Source organism: Carettochelys insculpta, chromosome 9 (assembly GCF_033958435.1).
Source record: "Carettochelys insculpta isolate YL-2023 chromosome 9, ASM3395843v1, whole genome shotgun sequence".
NCBI lineage: Eukaryota > Metazoa > Chordata > Testudines > Carettochelyidae > Carettochelys > Carettochelys insculpta.
Window position 1 is genome coordinate 60,810,812 of NC_134145.1, and position 17,474 is coordinate 60,828,285.

Below are 17,474 nucleotides of genomic sequence, written 5' to 3' on the forward strand. Positions count from 1 at the left end.
ACCAGTGTAACAATTTTGGTTACGGGTGTGTTTGTGGGTGTGTGTTTTAACCAAAGTAGTAAAATTTGTAAATGTAAGTACAAAAGCTGTACTGATAGGCACCTTCGTACCAGTGTAACTGTGGTTACTCTAGGGCTACGGCTGTACTGTGCGCCAAACTTGAAATAAGACTATGCAGCGTATCCTATTTTGAGTTAATTTTGAAATAGGCTATTTTGGCATTTGGCATAGTTGTTGCAATACTGTGCTATTTTGAGGCATCCCTTACTCCTCCTGCAACGAGGTGTAGAGGGATGCTGAAATAGCACACCTGTTGCTTCAAAAACTATTTTGCAATAATGGGCACGTTTCATAGATGCAGAGTAGCTATTTTGGGATACTTCAGTATGTGAAAAAGCTTTGCAGTGTAGACATAGCCGAGAGAATTGTGTTGCTTTAATTGTATTGTTTTCAAACCAAGCAGTTCAAAATCTTTATGTAGAGACAAATCCTTACCCATGCTGAATTTCAGTTGTGGGTGGGCCACCCGGGAAAACGGTTGGAGAGACAGGCAGGTTTGTAAGTCATCAGCACACAGATAATAGGTGAATCTATATAAGTGGATGGGTTGGGGTAGTGAAGGAACAGAAATGAGACATAAATTGAAAAATTAAATTGCGACCTTTCATTTGAGAAAAGAAAGAATACTTTATATATGTTAAGTTTACAACTGTTTATTTACTTTAATTGCTTAAGCATCCACCTTAAGCTGTGGGAACTTTTATACCCCGTCTTATGAGCTCAGTGAAGTATATGGCCACTTAGGACAAAGAAAACACAAAGCTTACCTCCATTAATAGCCATAAACTGAAACAATCGAATGACCTCGCCATCCTATCTATACTCCAAATTACACCTTTTCTTTCAAGCCTATTGGGAGGATCTAGTAGGTTAAATATATATAGCCCAAGCGTGTAATTGAAGTTAAATACTGTTTTAAAATGTGGCAGTGGACTCCAAATAACCATATCAAACTATTGTGGATTTTATACGTTAAAATCAACATCTTGTATTTCAACTGGAAATCTATAGACAGTCAGTGCCAGTCACATCAGAAACTGGTGTTATAAGTTTGATGTGACTTACTGCATAGGGAGCCCACAAAAGAAGGTGGACTGTGTGTGCTCATTTTAACTTGTTTGTGATTATTAAAGAAATGCTGAAAGGTTGTTTTCTCTCTCACACTTCTATAAAGAGAGGTTGGCCATGCTTGGTTTTTACATTCAAAATTCAGGTTTTGCCTACTCTGGAAGAGTCTCTGACTACTGGAGTGATTTCACAAAAGCAAGGAGAGAAATTTGAGGAATCAAGAGAGGAAGGGACTACTGGTGTGAGATATTTAAAAATCTCATTCTTTTATTTTTTGTTAGCCTGTAACTGCAATGACTACTTAACAGCCTAGATTCTATATTTCCACTCCAAATCCCATCTGATCAAGTGGATTTTACTGATGATCTAATATATGTATTAGTCTCCAAAGTGCTTGTTGTTTGTGAAGTTAAGGGACTAACATGGCTATGTGTCAGAAGCATTTTGATAATGGCCGTCCTTGCCAAAGACTCCACATTTTGCCCTAGCTTGTGTCCCACCCGCTTCCCGGTGTTGTCTCACACAGCATGCATTATAGCAGTGCCATGCCTGGGGATCATAACACAGCCTGTGTATGAAAAGAAAGTTGTCACAGCTGTGAGACTGGCACTGGTGCCATTGCTTACCACTTGGTACTTGGTATATGTTTGGCTTCACAGATGTCCCAAGCATGGTGACCCTTACAACGAGGGATACGTCCGGAAACTAGGAGCAGTGCTTTTTTTCGAGAAAAAAGGGTGCCGGAACTCAAGTCTGAGGATTTCCCATAGGGGTTATGGTATTCAATTTTAATACCTTGGTCCCTGCACTGCTGTGCGATGGCAGGGGGCTTCTGCACCAGACCCATGCTGCTGCAGAACCAGCAGTGAACATTTTTGTGGTATTCTAATAGAAAAAAGGTGCTGGAATGGTTCCGGTGTGTTCCGCCAGACAGAAAGGGATCTAGGCCAGATGGACCACTGAGCTTTTCTGCAGGAAGCAGGCAGATGGGGCTGAGACAGAGATACAGTCTCCCACAACATTCTTGCCCATAAGTTAAGAAAGTATGTATTGGACCCACGGACTATAAGATGGATAGAAATATGGCTTGATGGTCGGGCCCAAGGGGTGGTGATCAATGGCTCAATATCTGGATGACAGTAGGTTTCAAGTGCAGTGCCCCAAGGCTCGGTTCTGGGGCCAGTGTTGTTCGACATCTTTATTAATGACCTGGATGAGGGACTGGATTGCACCCTCAGCAAGTTTGCAGCTGACACCAAGCTGGAGGGAGAGGTAGATATGTTGGAGAGTAGAGACAGGATCTAGAGTGACCTGGATAAATTGGAGGATTGGACTAAAAGAAATCTGATGCAGTGCAACAAGGAGACGTGTAGAGCCCTCCACTTGGGATGGAAGAATCCCAAGCATTGTTATAGGCTGGGGACCGACTGGTTAGGCGGCAGTACAACGGAAAGGGACCTAGGGAGTATGGTGGATGAAAGGCCAGATATGAGTAAACAGTGTGCCCTTGTAGCCAAGAAGGCTAACGGCATATTGGGGTGTACTAGAAGGAGCATTTTGTGCAGTTCCAGAGAAATTGTCATTCCCCTCTACTCAGCACTGGTGAGGCCACATCTGGAAAATTGTGTCCAGTTTTAGGCCCCCCCCCAGCATAGAAAGGATGTGGATGTGCCAGAGCAGGTTCAGCGGAGAGCAACAAAAGTGATTGAGGGTCTGGAGCACATAACCTGTGAGAGGCTGAGGGATTTGGGCTTATTTAGTTTGCAGAAGAGAAGGCTGAGGGGTGATTTAATAGCAGCTTCAACTTCCTGAAGGGGAGCTCTAAAGAGGATGGACAGAAACTGTTCTCAGTGGTGTCAGATGGCAGAACAAGGGGAAATGGTCTGAAGTTACAGAGGGAGAGGTGCAGATTAGTTATTAGGAAAAACTACTTCCCCAGGCGGGGGCTGAAGCACTGGAATGCGTTGCCTAAGGAGGCGGTGGAATCTCCATCCCTGGAGTTTTAAGTCTCACCTTGACGTGGTCCTGGCTCGGATGACTTAGTGGGGGGCTGATCCTGCTTTGGGCAGGGGGCCGGACTAGATGACCCCCTGAGGTCCCTTCCCGCCCTAGGCTTCTACCAGACGCAAAGCTGGGACTGGAGGGGAGCCTCCCATTGGGCGGGGGGAATTGCCTGGCTCAGACAGGCGGGCGCTGAGCTGCTGCCTGGGGCGCAACCCCAGGACTCCCGCAGCTCCCCGCGTCCCCCGCCCCCTTCCCCAGGGCACCGCAGCCCGCATGGAGAGGGAATGGCTCGGCGGGCGATTACTCTGGCCTGGCGGCGGCTTTGCTCCGGCCGCCGCTTGCCCATGCGGCCGGGCACTCGGCTCTCCGCTGCTCCTGCCTATCTCCCTGGGATGCCGCCCGCCGCCGCCGGGGCTCTGGGAGCCGCCGCGGCCGGGGAGCGAGCGCGAGCCGCGGCCGTTGGGCCACGCGGGGCCGGGGCGATGGAGCCGGGCCGGGGCGGCCCGTGACTGGGGGCGAGCGGGCGGCAGCCGGGGCCCAGCCGGGCCGGAGCCAGCGGGCGGCCCGCCCCCCGCAGCATGGAGACGCCCCCGGGCGCCGCTGGCGAGCCCGCGCCCTGGGGGCAGGAGCCGGAGGAGCTGGACGGGGCCGCTGCGGGCGTGATGGACCGGATCCTGCTGGAGTCGGTGTGCCAGCAGCAGGGCTGGGCCCGGGTCTACGGTGAGCAGCCCCCGCCGCCCCCCACCCCCCGCCCCGGGGGCACCGGACCCCCGTTCCCGCGCCGCCCCCTATTCTTGATACCCCCCAGCCCCGCTTCCCTCCCCCGGGGCACCGGCCAGATACCCCCCAGCCCCGCTTCCCTCTCCCGGGGGCACCGGCCAGATACCCCCCAGCCCCTGCTGGCACCGGGGCACCCACCCCCAGCCCCGTTTCCCTCCCCCGGGGCACCGGCCAGATACCCCCCAGCCCCTGGTGGCACCGGGGGACCCTCCCCCAGCCCCGCTTCCGTCTCCCGGGGGCACCGGCCAGATACCCCCCAGCCCCTGCTGGCACCGGGGCACCCACCCCCAGCCCCGCTTCCGTCTCCCGGGGGCACCGGCCAGATACCCCCCAGCCCCTGCTGGCACCGGGGGACTCTCCCCCAGCCCCGCTTCCGTCTCCCGGGGGCACCGGCCAGATACCCCCCAGGCCCTGCTGGCACCGGGGCACCCACCCCCAGCCCCGCTTCCCTCTCCCGGGGGCACCGGCCAGATACCCCCCAGCCCCTGCTGGCACTGGGGCACCCACCCCCAGCCCCGCTTCCCTCCCCCGGGGCACCGTCCAAATACCCTCCAGCCCCTGCTGGCACTGGGGCACCCACCCCCAGCCCCGCTTCCCTCTCCCAGGGGCACCGGCCAAATACCCCCCAGCCCCGCTTCCCTCCTCCGGGGGCATCGGCCAAATAACCCCCAGCCCCGCTTCCCTCCTCCGGGGGCACCGGCCAAATAACCCCCAGCCCCTGCTCCCCCTGGGGCACTGGGGCACCCTCCCCCAGTTCCACTTCCCCGCTGGGGGCCCTGGGCCGTCCCCCCTCTTCTCCCCTGGGGTGCGCTGTTGCCCCGGGGAGCTGCCTGCCAGCCCAAGTACAGGGTCAGTTTCCTGCGCTCCAGGCGCAGGCGAAGGGAGAAGCAGATGGGTCACCGCAGGGAGTGTGGATGCGGGTGGGAGGGGATTCCCCCTGGCAAGCTTTTAGCTGCTCCAGAAATCACGTTTGCACCGGTGCTTTGGTTGCCTTGCACCGGTGCATTGGTTGCCTTCCCCTGGGGAGCTGGAGTGGACACCCAACCCCTGTAAGGATGTTTGGGAGCTCCCTCCGGTGTCAGCTCTTTGCAAGTGAATAACCAAACTAGAGTCACTTCTAAGCAGAGAGAGAGAGTGTGTGTGTGTGTGTCAAGCCAAGCTGCTGGCACAGTCCCTGTTCCGCTGTGAACCCTATTGTCTGAAACAGCCCTGCAGATCAGGTTTCAAAATGTGCTGCTCCGTACAGTCCCCATTGTCAAGTGGCTGGCGAGGGGTTTCATCAGAGATCTGCCACAGGCTGAAAAATGATGAACTGACCAAAATTTGTAGTGTCTGCTTTCATCCTTCCGTTCTGGTGACTGCAACTGTTGAATGTCCCTATGTTAAAGTGCTTTGATTGGTACCAATTTATAATTCCTTCTGAGGGAAAAAAGCATCAGCTTTTAAAACCAGCAGTTTTACAATACTGCTGGCAGGAAGCTTTAGTTAAAATACCTTAGTTTTTTTTCTTTCTTTCCTCAAACAAATGCGAAATGTCAAGATGTTTACCCTTAGCCGTGCGTGGTGAAACCTTTTGTACTGGGATTGTGTAAGTAAAATACAGGATGTCAGTTTGAAGTACCCTAAGATCCAACAAATACAAAGATGTTATCATGCAACAATGTGCATTTAAACCTTTTGTGCAAGTACAGGATACCAGTATGCGCTGTGCCTCATTTGCTCATTTTGCCAGCAGGGTTTTCTGATTACTGTTAATGAATTACTGAAGGCCTGGAAGATACTGATATGGTTGGTTCTGAGGCTCCCTAGTTACTGCTGTATATTTAACTGGAATCTATATTATTTATAGTAAAGGTTGATGACAGTCTGGAAAAGGATATTAAAATTTTTAGAGATCTGGCTGGCGTACAAGTGTTATTTCCTATTCTTTCTCAAACCCTCCCTGGTATGTAACCTCCTAAAATAAATCTGACTAGTATGCCCAGCCTGTTCCCAGGCTCTGATTTTGTTTTTAGCAGCAGTATATGCTCTGAGTTGAAACATCATGAAACATGTCTTGTGACCAGTGTCTAAATACTGGCATAGTGTTTTATTTGTCTTTGTGTAGTCCTGCCTTCCCTTCTGTTTGCTCAAAGCACCTCACCATAGTTACTCCTTACTTGTGTCTTGCTCGATGCGACGATTACTCCAGACAGGATTTGGCTTTCCCTCCAGTGAAATAATTGAGAGTTCAGTCATGTTTTGTGCTTTTAATGGTTGCAGTATTTGAACACACAGGTGCTATATTATCTGTCTAATACAACTCAAAGTGTTTCAAAGGGCTTCACCTGTTCTTAGGTTAAATCGAACCTGTCTCATCTTTGGGATTTCACTCTAAAGGACACTATTTTTAGCCCCCTCAATCCTGGCCAGACTCATTATTGACTTGTTACTAACCACTCCAAACCAGTGGTCTTTGTTGCCAATGTCATTCTCTGTGTGTCAGTAGAGTTGCTCCTGTAGCATAAATATGTTATCTCCATGATGCCTGAGCACATGTAGTGGCTGAGAATCAGGCAACCATTCCTGTGGAGCAGCGGTCAGCAACCTCCGACAGGTGCCAAGAGCGGCACACAAGCTGATTTTCATGGGCATGTTAGGCAGGAGCTCAGTCCCACCCCCCTTCCTCCATGTAGCCAGGAGCTTACTCAAACCCAGGCCGACTGTGGATTAACAATAGACCAGATAAGGCTATGAACCACCACCTGAACGGTAAAGCTCTTCATCTTAATTTTATTTATTAATGAAGTAGTTGTAAGTAGGACTGTTAGGCTGGGGTTACAGTGCATTCTGCTTTTGGAAGTGAAATGCGAATGAGTGAGATCAAAAATGCAGATGAGGTATGGGTTTACATATCTGGTGCCTCATTTGCATATTCCTGCACAATCTTGCTTCCGGATGAGCCTCTTTCGGAAGCAAAAACAGCACTGTAGACAAGTTCCTTCAAAAACAAACGCCGTTTCTGAAAGACCCTTTCTTCCTGAAACAAAATAGTAAGAAGGGCTCTTTCAAAAGTGGCGGTTGTGTTGGAAGGAACCCCATCTACATGGCTGCTTTTGCTTCAGGAAAGGGCTCTTCCGGAAGCGAGATAGGTAAATCTGCACCTCATCTGCATTTTTGATCTTTCCATATTTCAGTACTCTGCCTTGGAAAGATTGCTGACTCTTGCTATGGAAGATTGCTCATATTGAAACTGTTAGTAGACAGCCCTGCGATGTTAGATGATGTCTTTTCTTGTGCGATGCAAAGTGGTGCTTAACAAAATAGTTACACAGTTTCCTCTCCTTTTTTTTTGGCTTAGTGTGCTAGTGATTGCAGAACTTAGTGGAGCAGTTTTAGAAGGTCAGTATGAACAGGTACGGAAGAGAGTTGTTTAATACTGGCAAGCTTGTTTAGAATTTTTCCTAAGGTCATGTAGTGGAGCAAAATGGGAATGTATTTGTGGAGAGAATGTTTGGCACCAGGATATCTGATTGTTGCAGGATATAACCTTGGGTATTAGTGGAAACAGTAATGCATTTTCAAAATTAGTCATGGTGTAAAACATTAGTTGTTGATAGTCACATTGTGTGTCCTGTTTTGCGATGGCTGATGCTTGCATGCAAGCAGAAGTAGTGTGATTTGCCTAGGTATTGGTACAACTTGCTCAAGGGCTATGGAAGTTAGTGAGGTTTTCAAACATGATTGTTCAATAAGAGTGAATTTTATAACCCAAGGGCTTCAGGGTATGTTTTAGTTTGGTATCAAAACAAAGTAATGGCAAGTTCTTATTTTCAGATAAAGTGATCTGATCATGACAGTGCCTGGTCTCCTGCTCCCTATGGAACTGCATTTTGTTAGATAATAAATACGTTGTTTTTTTTTTCAGCCTGCTTCTGTTCACCTGCACAGATTGATCTAAGTTTGAGGGCAGTAAGTCAAATGGAAGCAATGCCATGTGTGTACACAACTAAATAAGGATTTCAAATCTATAAGTGACAAATGTATAACATATTTTAGTTATTTATAGCATTAAAGAATTGGACAGTTGGTTGAAGAACCACAGTGGCATAGCTACGGGAAGGAGAGCGGAAAGCCTAACTTTACTCACTGTGGTGTCTAGTAAATTAATATTATTTCACTATGAATAAATGAGTGGGGAACATATCTAATGTATTATGCTAAGTGTAGTATTGTGTTAATTATCTGGTAGAATAGCCCTTTTAGCTCTACATGCTTTTATGAATACAGACAACCAAAGTATGCTTATGGATTGTTCAAAGTGAAAGGTGATTATCTGAGAAGTGATTCAAATAGTGGAAATAATTATTTGAAAGCTAATGAGTTCTGTGCCCGCTTACAGAACAGAGATGCATAACAATAACCAGGTTTCAGTAACTTCATATTTTTACAGCTTTTGTCTATTCAAGGAACTTATTCATGATAGTTAGGGGGAATTGGTCCAATTGGGTAGCCTGTAAAACTTCATCTGGAAGCAAAGAGGAGAGGATTCGGTCATAATATACAATAAGTATTGGTCTCTGTGGTATGATAGCAGTGTGATGAGGTGAATGCAGTCAGACTTCACGATCTGGGATGTGATTTCAGAGGGACACTGAGGTCGTGTCTGTCCTCACTGTGATAAATCTAAATCACAGTCTAGATATTTCTGTATTTCCTGAGTTGACTTCAATAGCTAATCTTTAGCTTCGTTTTTCCACTGTTTTTGAAAGTTTGACAGTTTGTTTAAATGAATAGCTGATGACCTCATAAATACACCAACATCTGATGTCCTTAGTCAAGGACCGAGTTCAATACCAAAATCTGATTTTTCCAAGCCTGGTATCAGAAACAGCAAGTATGCTGTTTGTCAATGTGATGGCTCTAATTTTTCATGAAACAATAGTCATGTGAGTATTGTGGGATGTTGTTTCCAAGAAACAACTGAGACACAACTAATGTTCCAGTATAATCTGTTTCAACATGTGCACTAGTTGATGTCTCATTTTAGAGTCACAGTACATGAGCAATTTGGATAAGACAGAAGATTCTTGTCTGAACTAAGCCATAATATTTCCCTTGTAAAAAGACGATTTTGTGTATGATAAGATATTCTAAAGCACCTACAGATGTTTCAAATCAACCCACTTTTCATTAAAAATAAATACAAAGCCTGAATTCTCTGTACCTTCCATGCCAAGGGTGGGCAATAATTTTCTTGAGGAGGGACACGCCAAGAATTTTCCTAAGTGGTCAGGGGCTGCATTTTTCCATTTGTATTAATGGTGGGAATATGGGGTCTGCGATGGAGTTTGGGTGCCAGAGGGAATTCTGACCTGGGGCAGGGGATTGGGATATGTAAGGATGGTACCGGGGCAGGCCCTGGCCCTGGCCCTGGCCAGGAGGCACTTGCCATAGGTGGCTTTCGACTGACAGCACAGCAGGGTATTCAGGCAAGCTGCCTGTAGCCATGTTGGACCCATGTTGCTCAAAGCTACCACAAAACTGGCCAATGGGAGCTGTGAGGATGGTGCTTGGCACAGGAATAGTGCAAGGTGACCTGCTTCCCATCTCTTACCCACAAGCATGTCTCTGCATGCCCCTGGGGATGTCATGGCCACAACTGTGGCCAGCAGGCAGACTGTCTGAGCACCCACTGAGCCACAGGTATCAGAGAGGTAGCCGTGTTAGTCTGTAGCTTCGAGAACAACAAGAAGTCTTGTGGCACCTTATAGACTAACAGATAGTTTGGAGCATAAGCTTTTGTGGGCAAAGACCCGCTTCATCAGGTAACTTTTTCCTCTAGCCCCAGCTCTGAGGGTCATGGCAGTCCAGAGGAAAATATATTGGAGGTCTAAACTGTATTTTGTCTGCCCTTGATCAACATCAACAGTAAAAATTAACAGTGATGTTGAACAGCATGGCTGGTTGAATGTCCATAGAGAGTGTAATAATGATATAGCTGGAATTGCAGTGTTCCTGTAAAATGTCCTGTGTGACAAGGGAAGAATCAAGATTTTTCCAGGTTTCTCTTCTCTCTAGTCTGGTTGAGACCTTTACGATGATTGTCAAATTTGTTTTTAAGTTATTTTTCAATTTACTTTTGAAGAGCAAGGGTATCAAAGTATTTTGTGTATATGCATGGAAAATAAGGCGAACATGTGTCTGCTAATTCTTGCATATTCATCTTTACATCTGAGAGCTTCCTCCTTATCTGCACTTGAAAAACATCTTTTCTTTTTTTTAGCAATGGTGCAGCTATATTTTGCTAACAGTAGTATAAATGCGAATGCAAAGCATTCAAGGACACTTTCACCACCATTTTCTCTAATGGTGTGAGCAACATGACCACATCCTTTGTGTAAGCTGGAAGAAGAGACTTCAAGGTTGGGGAATGGAGTAATCTCTGTATAGACTGAAGTGCTCCTCATTCTCCTCTGCATGTGGGGGGCTGAAAAATCAATTATTTTTAAAACGTGAAAAGAAGAATCTACAGGCAAATTCCTCTTCTGCTGCACTGAGTTTATCTCAAAATGAATGGGAGAACTAGTTTGAGAGCCAGACATGAGAAGTCATTCTTCTATTTTACTCAGCAGTCATCAGGTCTCAGTTGGAGTATTGTGTCCAGTTGTGGGCACCACATTTCGAGAGAGAGAGAGAGAGAGAGAGAGAGAAGTTGGAGAAGGTCCAGAGAAGAGCAACAAGAATAATTAAAGGTCTAGAGAATATGAGCTGTGAGGGAAGACTGAAAGAACTGGGCTTGTTTAGTTTACAAAAGAGAAAACTGAGAGGGGACATGATAGCGGTTTTCAAGTACCTCAAAGAGAGTTACAAGGAGGAGGGAGAAAAATTATTCTCCTTGGCCTCTGAGGATAGAACAAGGAGCAGCAAGCTTAAATTGCAGCAAGGGAGGTTTAGATTAGACATTAGGAAAAGCTTCCTGTCAGGGTGGTTAAATACTGGAATAAATTACTTAAGGAGGTTGTAGAATTTCCATCACTGGAAATATTTAAGGGCAAGTTAGACAGACACTTGTCAGGTATAGTCTAGATGATGCTTGGTCCTGCTGAGAGGGTGGGGAACAGGACTTGATGACCTCTTGAGGTCCCTTACAGTTCTAGTGTTCTATGATTCTAGACTTCTGGGACAAGGTACAACTGGGTTGGGAAGATGCAACCTCTTTGGGGCTGTCATTTGTAATGTATTTGTACAATGTCGAGCCCAATGGAGCCCAGCTTGGGAGTGGGTTTTTGGAGCTGCAATTCGATAGTCATTAAAACTAATTTAAGAATCAAATGGCAAAGGAAGTAGGAGCTAAATTTATTAGAGGCAAAAATGGTCATGTTGGGTCCCTCGTAGCCGTCTACAGAAGGGAGGTTAATTTAAGCAAAGGTTTTAAATAAATGAGCTGGATACAAAATTTTAATGGACAGCTGCACCCCGGAGGATTTGTTGCTGCTCTCCCCATGAGGGGGAGGCCAACTGTAACTTGCTGTCTTAAACATGATGTTTGTTTGATTTCAGTTCCCCCGTGTGTCCCCTGATTTGTTTGGCTATACCCCCTTGATGGGCTGTTGTGTCTCCACTGGCTGGATGCAAGTGCCCTCAGGGGAGTGGGAGATGAAGACACCTTGTGGTATTGCAACATACATGCTAGTCTTCTGCAGTGCTGAAAGCTCTGTTCTTTTACTGGTGTATTGAGAATTTTGAATCCAACTGGTGTGACTGGGGACTCGATCTGACCTAGTCTTTCTTGCTATTTTGCTGTGCAGTAAATCTAAGTGTGGGGTAATTAACTGTACAGGTTGAACCTCTCTAGTCTGGCACCCTTGGGACCTCAGCAGTGCCAAAAGAGAGAATTTGCTGGACCACAGGAGGTCAATATTGTCTAGCACATTACCAACACTTCTGCTTATTGGACGCTGAGAAGACATTTAGGAGTGAATTACAGTTAAATAACAGTGCAAAACACAGAGCCGGGGCTGGAAGATGTAAACAAACTTTATGGAACTGAGAGACTTGACCACACCCATGATAAGTGGTTGTCCAACTGACTAAAATCATGCTGGATTACAGATGTTGCCAGACAAGAGGGTTCTGGATTACAGAGGTTCAATCTGTATTATGTTTAAGAAGATAAATCATAGAAAATGTTAGTCACATTAAGGTTAATCCATACATAACATGCAATTCAGAGCTTAGCATGAACATGGAGTCTTGTCTTGGGACATCTAGGCATTGCATATGATTTAACATATTCACCAGCAATATGTAGGCATGTTGGCATGGATTTCGGATGACTCTTCTCCAAAATGTCAGCTCTCTGACTCCCCTTTGCAGCTATGCTATTTCTTTGTCTAAACATTTTCGTGTGCTGCTATTTCCTATTTTTAAACAACAGAAAAAATAGAGATAAGAGTAACATACTTGTGACCCATTGACTTACTCTGAGATCATGGGTTCCTTTCCACTGATATATTTATAGAGGTAATAAAAAGTAGCTGTGGTTTGTTTTGTGTCTGTAACATATAAAATATGGCTTCTCAGCTAGAAAACCAGTGGGGGAAACTCTTAGACTTTATTTTAAAATGATCCTTTCAAACGCCTGCCATTTGAGAAGGACATAGTAAACATGAAAATCAAATTGGGCTTTTATCCTTGGTGATTTAGTCCCACAGACTATATTAACATGTACCAGGAAATATGCCATGCTCCAGCAGGGTCCATGTGGGTCAATTGCTGGAGATTGTGTTTTAAAACCCTCTAGTATTGACTAAAGTAGTGCTTCTCAAACTGTGATCAGGACCCCTGGTGTCACAAGAGCTGGCTTAGACTTTAAGGGGTCCAGGCCCAAGCCCAAGCCCAAGCCCCATGACTTGGTGGTGAAGTCGGAGCCTGACAGCTCCCACTCTGGGTTGTGTGGGCTGAGGCTACAGGCCCTCTGTCCTGGGATGAAGCCCCTGGCCTTCATCTTTGGCTCCACTGCGTGGGTTGATGGGGTTTGGGGTTGGCTCCAAACTGGGGCAGTGGGGCTTGGGAAATCTCAGGGTTCAGGCTCGCCCCACATGACCTGTGGACATTTAGAAATTTAGTTATCAGAAGTGGGAGCAGGGAGGGTCGCAATACAGTTTCAGAACTCTTGTTCTAAACTGTTGTGTAGACAAGCCTATTGTTTGGTTTTCTATCAGTTTGTAACTACAGTAAACACCTAAGATTACTGAAACTGGAGAAAGGGAAAAAACATTCTGCTCTGTTTTTGACATTTGCAAGTTTTCCATTTTTCCCTTGTTTCACTACCTGGCCTTTCAACATGGGACAATGAACTCTCCTAATTCATTGATGATTTCAGAGCACTGCGTAAAAGATGTTCTTTTAAGACTCTGGATTCCTTTTTAGTTAATTAGAAAAAGCAAATCAGTACAGTCCTAAATTGAAGTAGGCATATGATCAATAACATCTAGTAAGCACTGAGAACTGAAGAGAGTCTTTGTACTCCAGTCAATTGAAATACAGTTCACCAGTTTGTATTCTTTATTTTCTGAAGGAAACCTTTAGAGCTATTCTGTAAGCACTGGACAGCACTTAGCTAACACATTAATTCTGTAACATGGCTACCTCTCTGTCACGTTAATTCTGCAAGCTTTGGAGAAAGAGCAGCTGTGCAGTACGTCTGATTTACATGAGAATACTTATGCACCTTGGCTAGTTTTTGGTTTGATTAAAACTTACAAGCACCTTTTCATTCATTATGGTATAGTCCTTGATAGAGAAAGTAGTAGGTATTTTCTGTTAAGCTGATATGTCAAAATAGATCTCTGTCCAGCACTACAACATATCTATGCCTGGTGCTTTAGGGACAAAAGACACAGTCCTGACCCTGAGGGAGTTTACAATCAGTTGATGACACAAAGGACAGTAGACGATGGGGGTTGGAACTAGAGAGTGTACAGTATTACACAACACAATATTATGAAGTTCTCTTGTTTATGTACACTTAATGTTCTTTTTAAAAAATTACATAAAATAAGTTTTTAAAAATTTCACCTTGAAAATTGATTTTGCAGAGAGGTAAAAAGCAGGACTTGGTGGCAGTTACATGCCTCAGGACTTCTAGGGGGTTATTCCAGAAGTAGAGCTAACACAGGGGGAAGGTAAGTGTCCCTTTTTGGAGAAGGAGTTGTGGAGAGAAATGGGAAATGAGATGATGTACAGAACATTGAAGGAGCAGCTGAAAAGTTTTTTGAATTTATGTAAAGCCGGTCTGCTGGCAATGGAAGAGCTGGTGGTAGAGGAAGACAAATTTAGAGTGCACAGGTGCAAGGTAAGAGGTTGCAGTAGCAAAGGGTCGAGGCACAGCCAAGGGTTTTCGCAGTAGAGAGAAACAGTTTATTTGGTGTATTTTTCAAGGTCTTATAAAAGACTGAGATGTGATTTAGCAATGTACATGAAGAGTGGATGATTACAATTTTTTTAGGTTGTTTCTTTGGAAGCTAGCGTTTTTTATCACATCCAAACAGTTGGTAAGGCTTGGTCAAAGTCTATTGTTTTCTTTCTTGATATCTCACCTAACAGGATCTCAATGGTTGAAATATAAAGGCTGGGATTTGGGAGTACAGTGTTGCAGAGTTGCCTTTCCTGTAACTTTGATGGCTTTACCCAAAACATGGCTTTTCTTTTTCAGGAGGTTGTTTTCAGTGATGGTTTTGTTTGATTTTAATAGCTAACAGGTGTCATCTCCTGGGTTGGCCATTGCTGGAAGGAATGATGCCCCACCTTTGGACATTCTGTCATCAGGGATCATGCTCGTAATCTTCAGGTTTTTGTGTGTGTGTGTGTGTGTGTGTGTGTGTGTGTATGTTGTGGAATCCAATGGAAGGGGGAGGAAAAGAAGCATTTATTAAGGATATGTCTACTACACTATGGGAAAGGTCGACCTGATCAGGGTCGATCTTCCAGAGTTTGATTTCATGCCCCTGGAAGAGATGTGTAAAATCAAACTGTCTGGAGTTGGCAGTCAACCCTTGTACTCCTCGATATCGCGAGGAGTAAAGGAGATTGAAGGGAGAGTTTCTCCTGTTGACCTTCCTCTGTGTAGATCATAGGTAAGTTGATTGAAGAAGTAGATTCTAGCTATGCAGTTGCCATAGCTAGAATTATGTATCTGCAATCGATTTACCTGCCTAGAATAGATAAAGCTTGAGTCAATTTCTTCTTCTGGTGTAAAAGAATCAGTGCTACTGTATGGACAACAAGAGCAGTGCATTCAGTCTGAACTTTGAGTGGGTTGCGTTGAACACTCTAATGGTCATGGAAATTTATTTTTCATTTCCTTTCTTGGATTTTGTCTCCTAAAAGAGGAAATCTTCATTCACCTGTGAGTGAAGTGCAATGAATTAACGGTACATTTCCTCTTAAAGAGGATCTATCATGCATATTTCCTTTTGTTGTCAATGCTTAAAGGAAATATGGGTGGAACTGATGCATGGTTGGGTCTTTCTTGCTGAAGATTGCTATTTCTGTAGGTAGGTGAGAATTTGAGGTATTTGCCTCTTGGCAGCTCTCATCCACTGAGATAGTTGAGTATCGGAGGGGTAGCCGTGTTAGTCTGGATCTGTAACAGCAACGAAGTTCTGTTAGTCTATAAGGTGCCACAGGACCCTTCGTTGCTGAGATAGTTGAGTGGTTTTAGACAGTGGCTTTGTGTAAAGAAAGAGGAACCAGTACTCAGCCAGCTTACCCACTGAACCCTCCTGCCAATGGGGCTCCACGGCCCAAACGGCTTCCCACTGCAGAGCTTCTCTGGATCCTCTGCCCCTCTGGTGGGGTCCCTGAAGCTGCTGGATCCCAGGGGCACTAATAGTGAGGTTTCAGTTTGTATATAAAAGTGAAGTGTTGAGCCTAGTATTCAGAATCTCTTCTAGATATTGAGCAGTTATTTGTTGTGACTGATGACCCTTCTGTTTAATAATTCTGTGTTTGAGAGTTGAAAAAATGTCCAATTTATCTATGGTATTCATCACTGTAGTATCTGGGCCCCTCAAAAATGTTAATGGCCTTATCTTTAAAATGCTGCAATAAAGTAGAGAAGAATTACTTGCACTGGAGAGAAGTAGTCATGGCATAATTAAGGCACAAATAGATTGAGTGACCTGCCCAGGGACACACAAGAAATTTGCCAGTGGAAATAAGGGTCTCCTGAGACCTAATCCAGTGTTTCATTTGCCTATTTTAAATTATGCAGTTTCATGTTTGGGACTGGTTTTAAATCTGTGTTTTGCCCATGTACTATATCACCACTGTTGAAAGTAATCTGAAAAAAGTCGAACACTCGCAAGATTTAAGCCCTGGAAGGGAAGTATTATCAGAGGGGAATCAGTCATTCAGGTATTTGCATCTTTCACTTTTGAGCCAATAAAGCCCACGTTTGTTGACCTTCAGGACACAGTGTACAGTTTGTCTGCTCAGAGTGCTAATGGAATGAATCGAGATGATGATAAAGGAGCTCGGTTCAGCTGATGCTGGTCAATCTTTGCTTACATTTGAATGCCTGGTCAGACTCTAAATATGAGCGTTTTATACATTCCTAATTAAATAGGCAGTTTTTCATTGATACATTTCCTGATAGTATTGTCTACCACCGACTGAAACTGTAAAACCCCAAGGCAAAGATGATACTGGTAGAATCAATTGCCCTACATGCCTAACATCTTTTTACAGACATTTCAGATCATATGCCAGCGGGTAATACTTTCAGATTCAGTGGCATTTGCCAGGAGGCTCGACTGACAGCAGTTTTCCACAGTACAATAATCCATCAATTTTTATGCAGAGGTTGCATCCTGGGCAACCTCTGTGTAAATCAAATTTCCTGTAGATTGGGGGGCATGTTGGGGTGATCCCCAGAATTCCCCTGGCTGGAGGAGTGGCAGCTGGGTGAAGCCGGGGAGCTTCAGAGCTCTGCCACCGTTCCAGCCACCTGCTTCCCCTGGCTGGGAGAAGCAGCTCAGCCACCAGCTCCAGCTGCCGGATTCCCCCAGCTGGGGGAGGTGTGGGGGGCCAGCCATCTGGTTTCTCCCAGTTGGGGGGCACACAGCTGCTTGCAAGCTGGGAGAAACCACACCTCAAGCAGCTGTGTGCCTACGGGGCTCTCCCAGCTGGGGGGAGTTAGGGCCTGGGGCAGGGGAGTGGTTTTGATTTGCATGTAACTGGCATCAATGGAAGTTATGCACCAGTTGAAATTGTGCTTCTCGAGGGTTTACTGTAGTTGAGAATTTGGTCTAATCTTGTTTAGAAATATAGCACAGAACAAGTGCAATGAGGAAGGAGGGAACAGAAGACTTACTGAGGGGCATGTTCCTCTTGTGCTGAGACAGTGCTTCGGAATAGCCAGATGGGCTGTGGAAAACCTTATCCCATATACTAGATGTACAACAAACATACAGTATTGATTTCCTGTAGAATATTATTGCATTCTTGTTGGTTCTTCATTTAAGGATTTTTCTAGCATCATTTACGTCATTACAGAAATAGATCTAGCAAGCGCA

At 45.5% G+C, this 17,474-nt stretch overlaps 1 protein-coding gene across 9 annotated transcripts in view; it reads left to right on the plus strand.

The window, feature by feature from the left end:
• The first annotated feature begins 3,531 nt into the window (after positions 1–3,531).
• RASAL2 (RAS protein activator like 2) overlaps positions 3,532–17,474 on the plus strand; it is a 252,565-nt gene continuing 238,622 nt past the window's right edge. For all 9 annotated transcript variants that reach the window (XM_075003437.1, XM_075003431.1, XM_075003434.1 and 6 more), the window contains exon 1: positions 3,532–3,852. In XM_075003437.1, the coding sequence (XP_074859538.1) occupies positions 3,711–3,852 (142 nt within the window). In that variant the 5' untranslated portion in view covers positions 3,532–3,710. The remainder of the gene's footprint in view (positions 3,853–17,474) is intronic.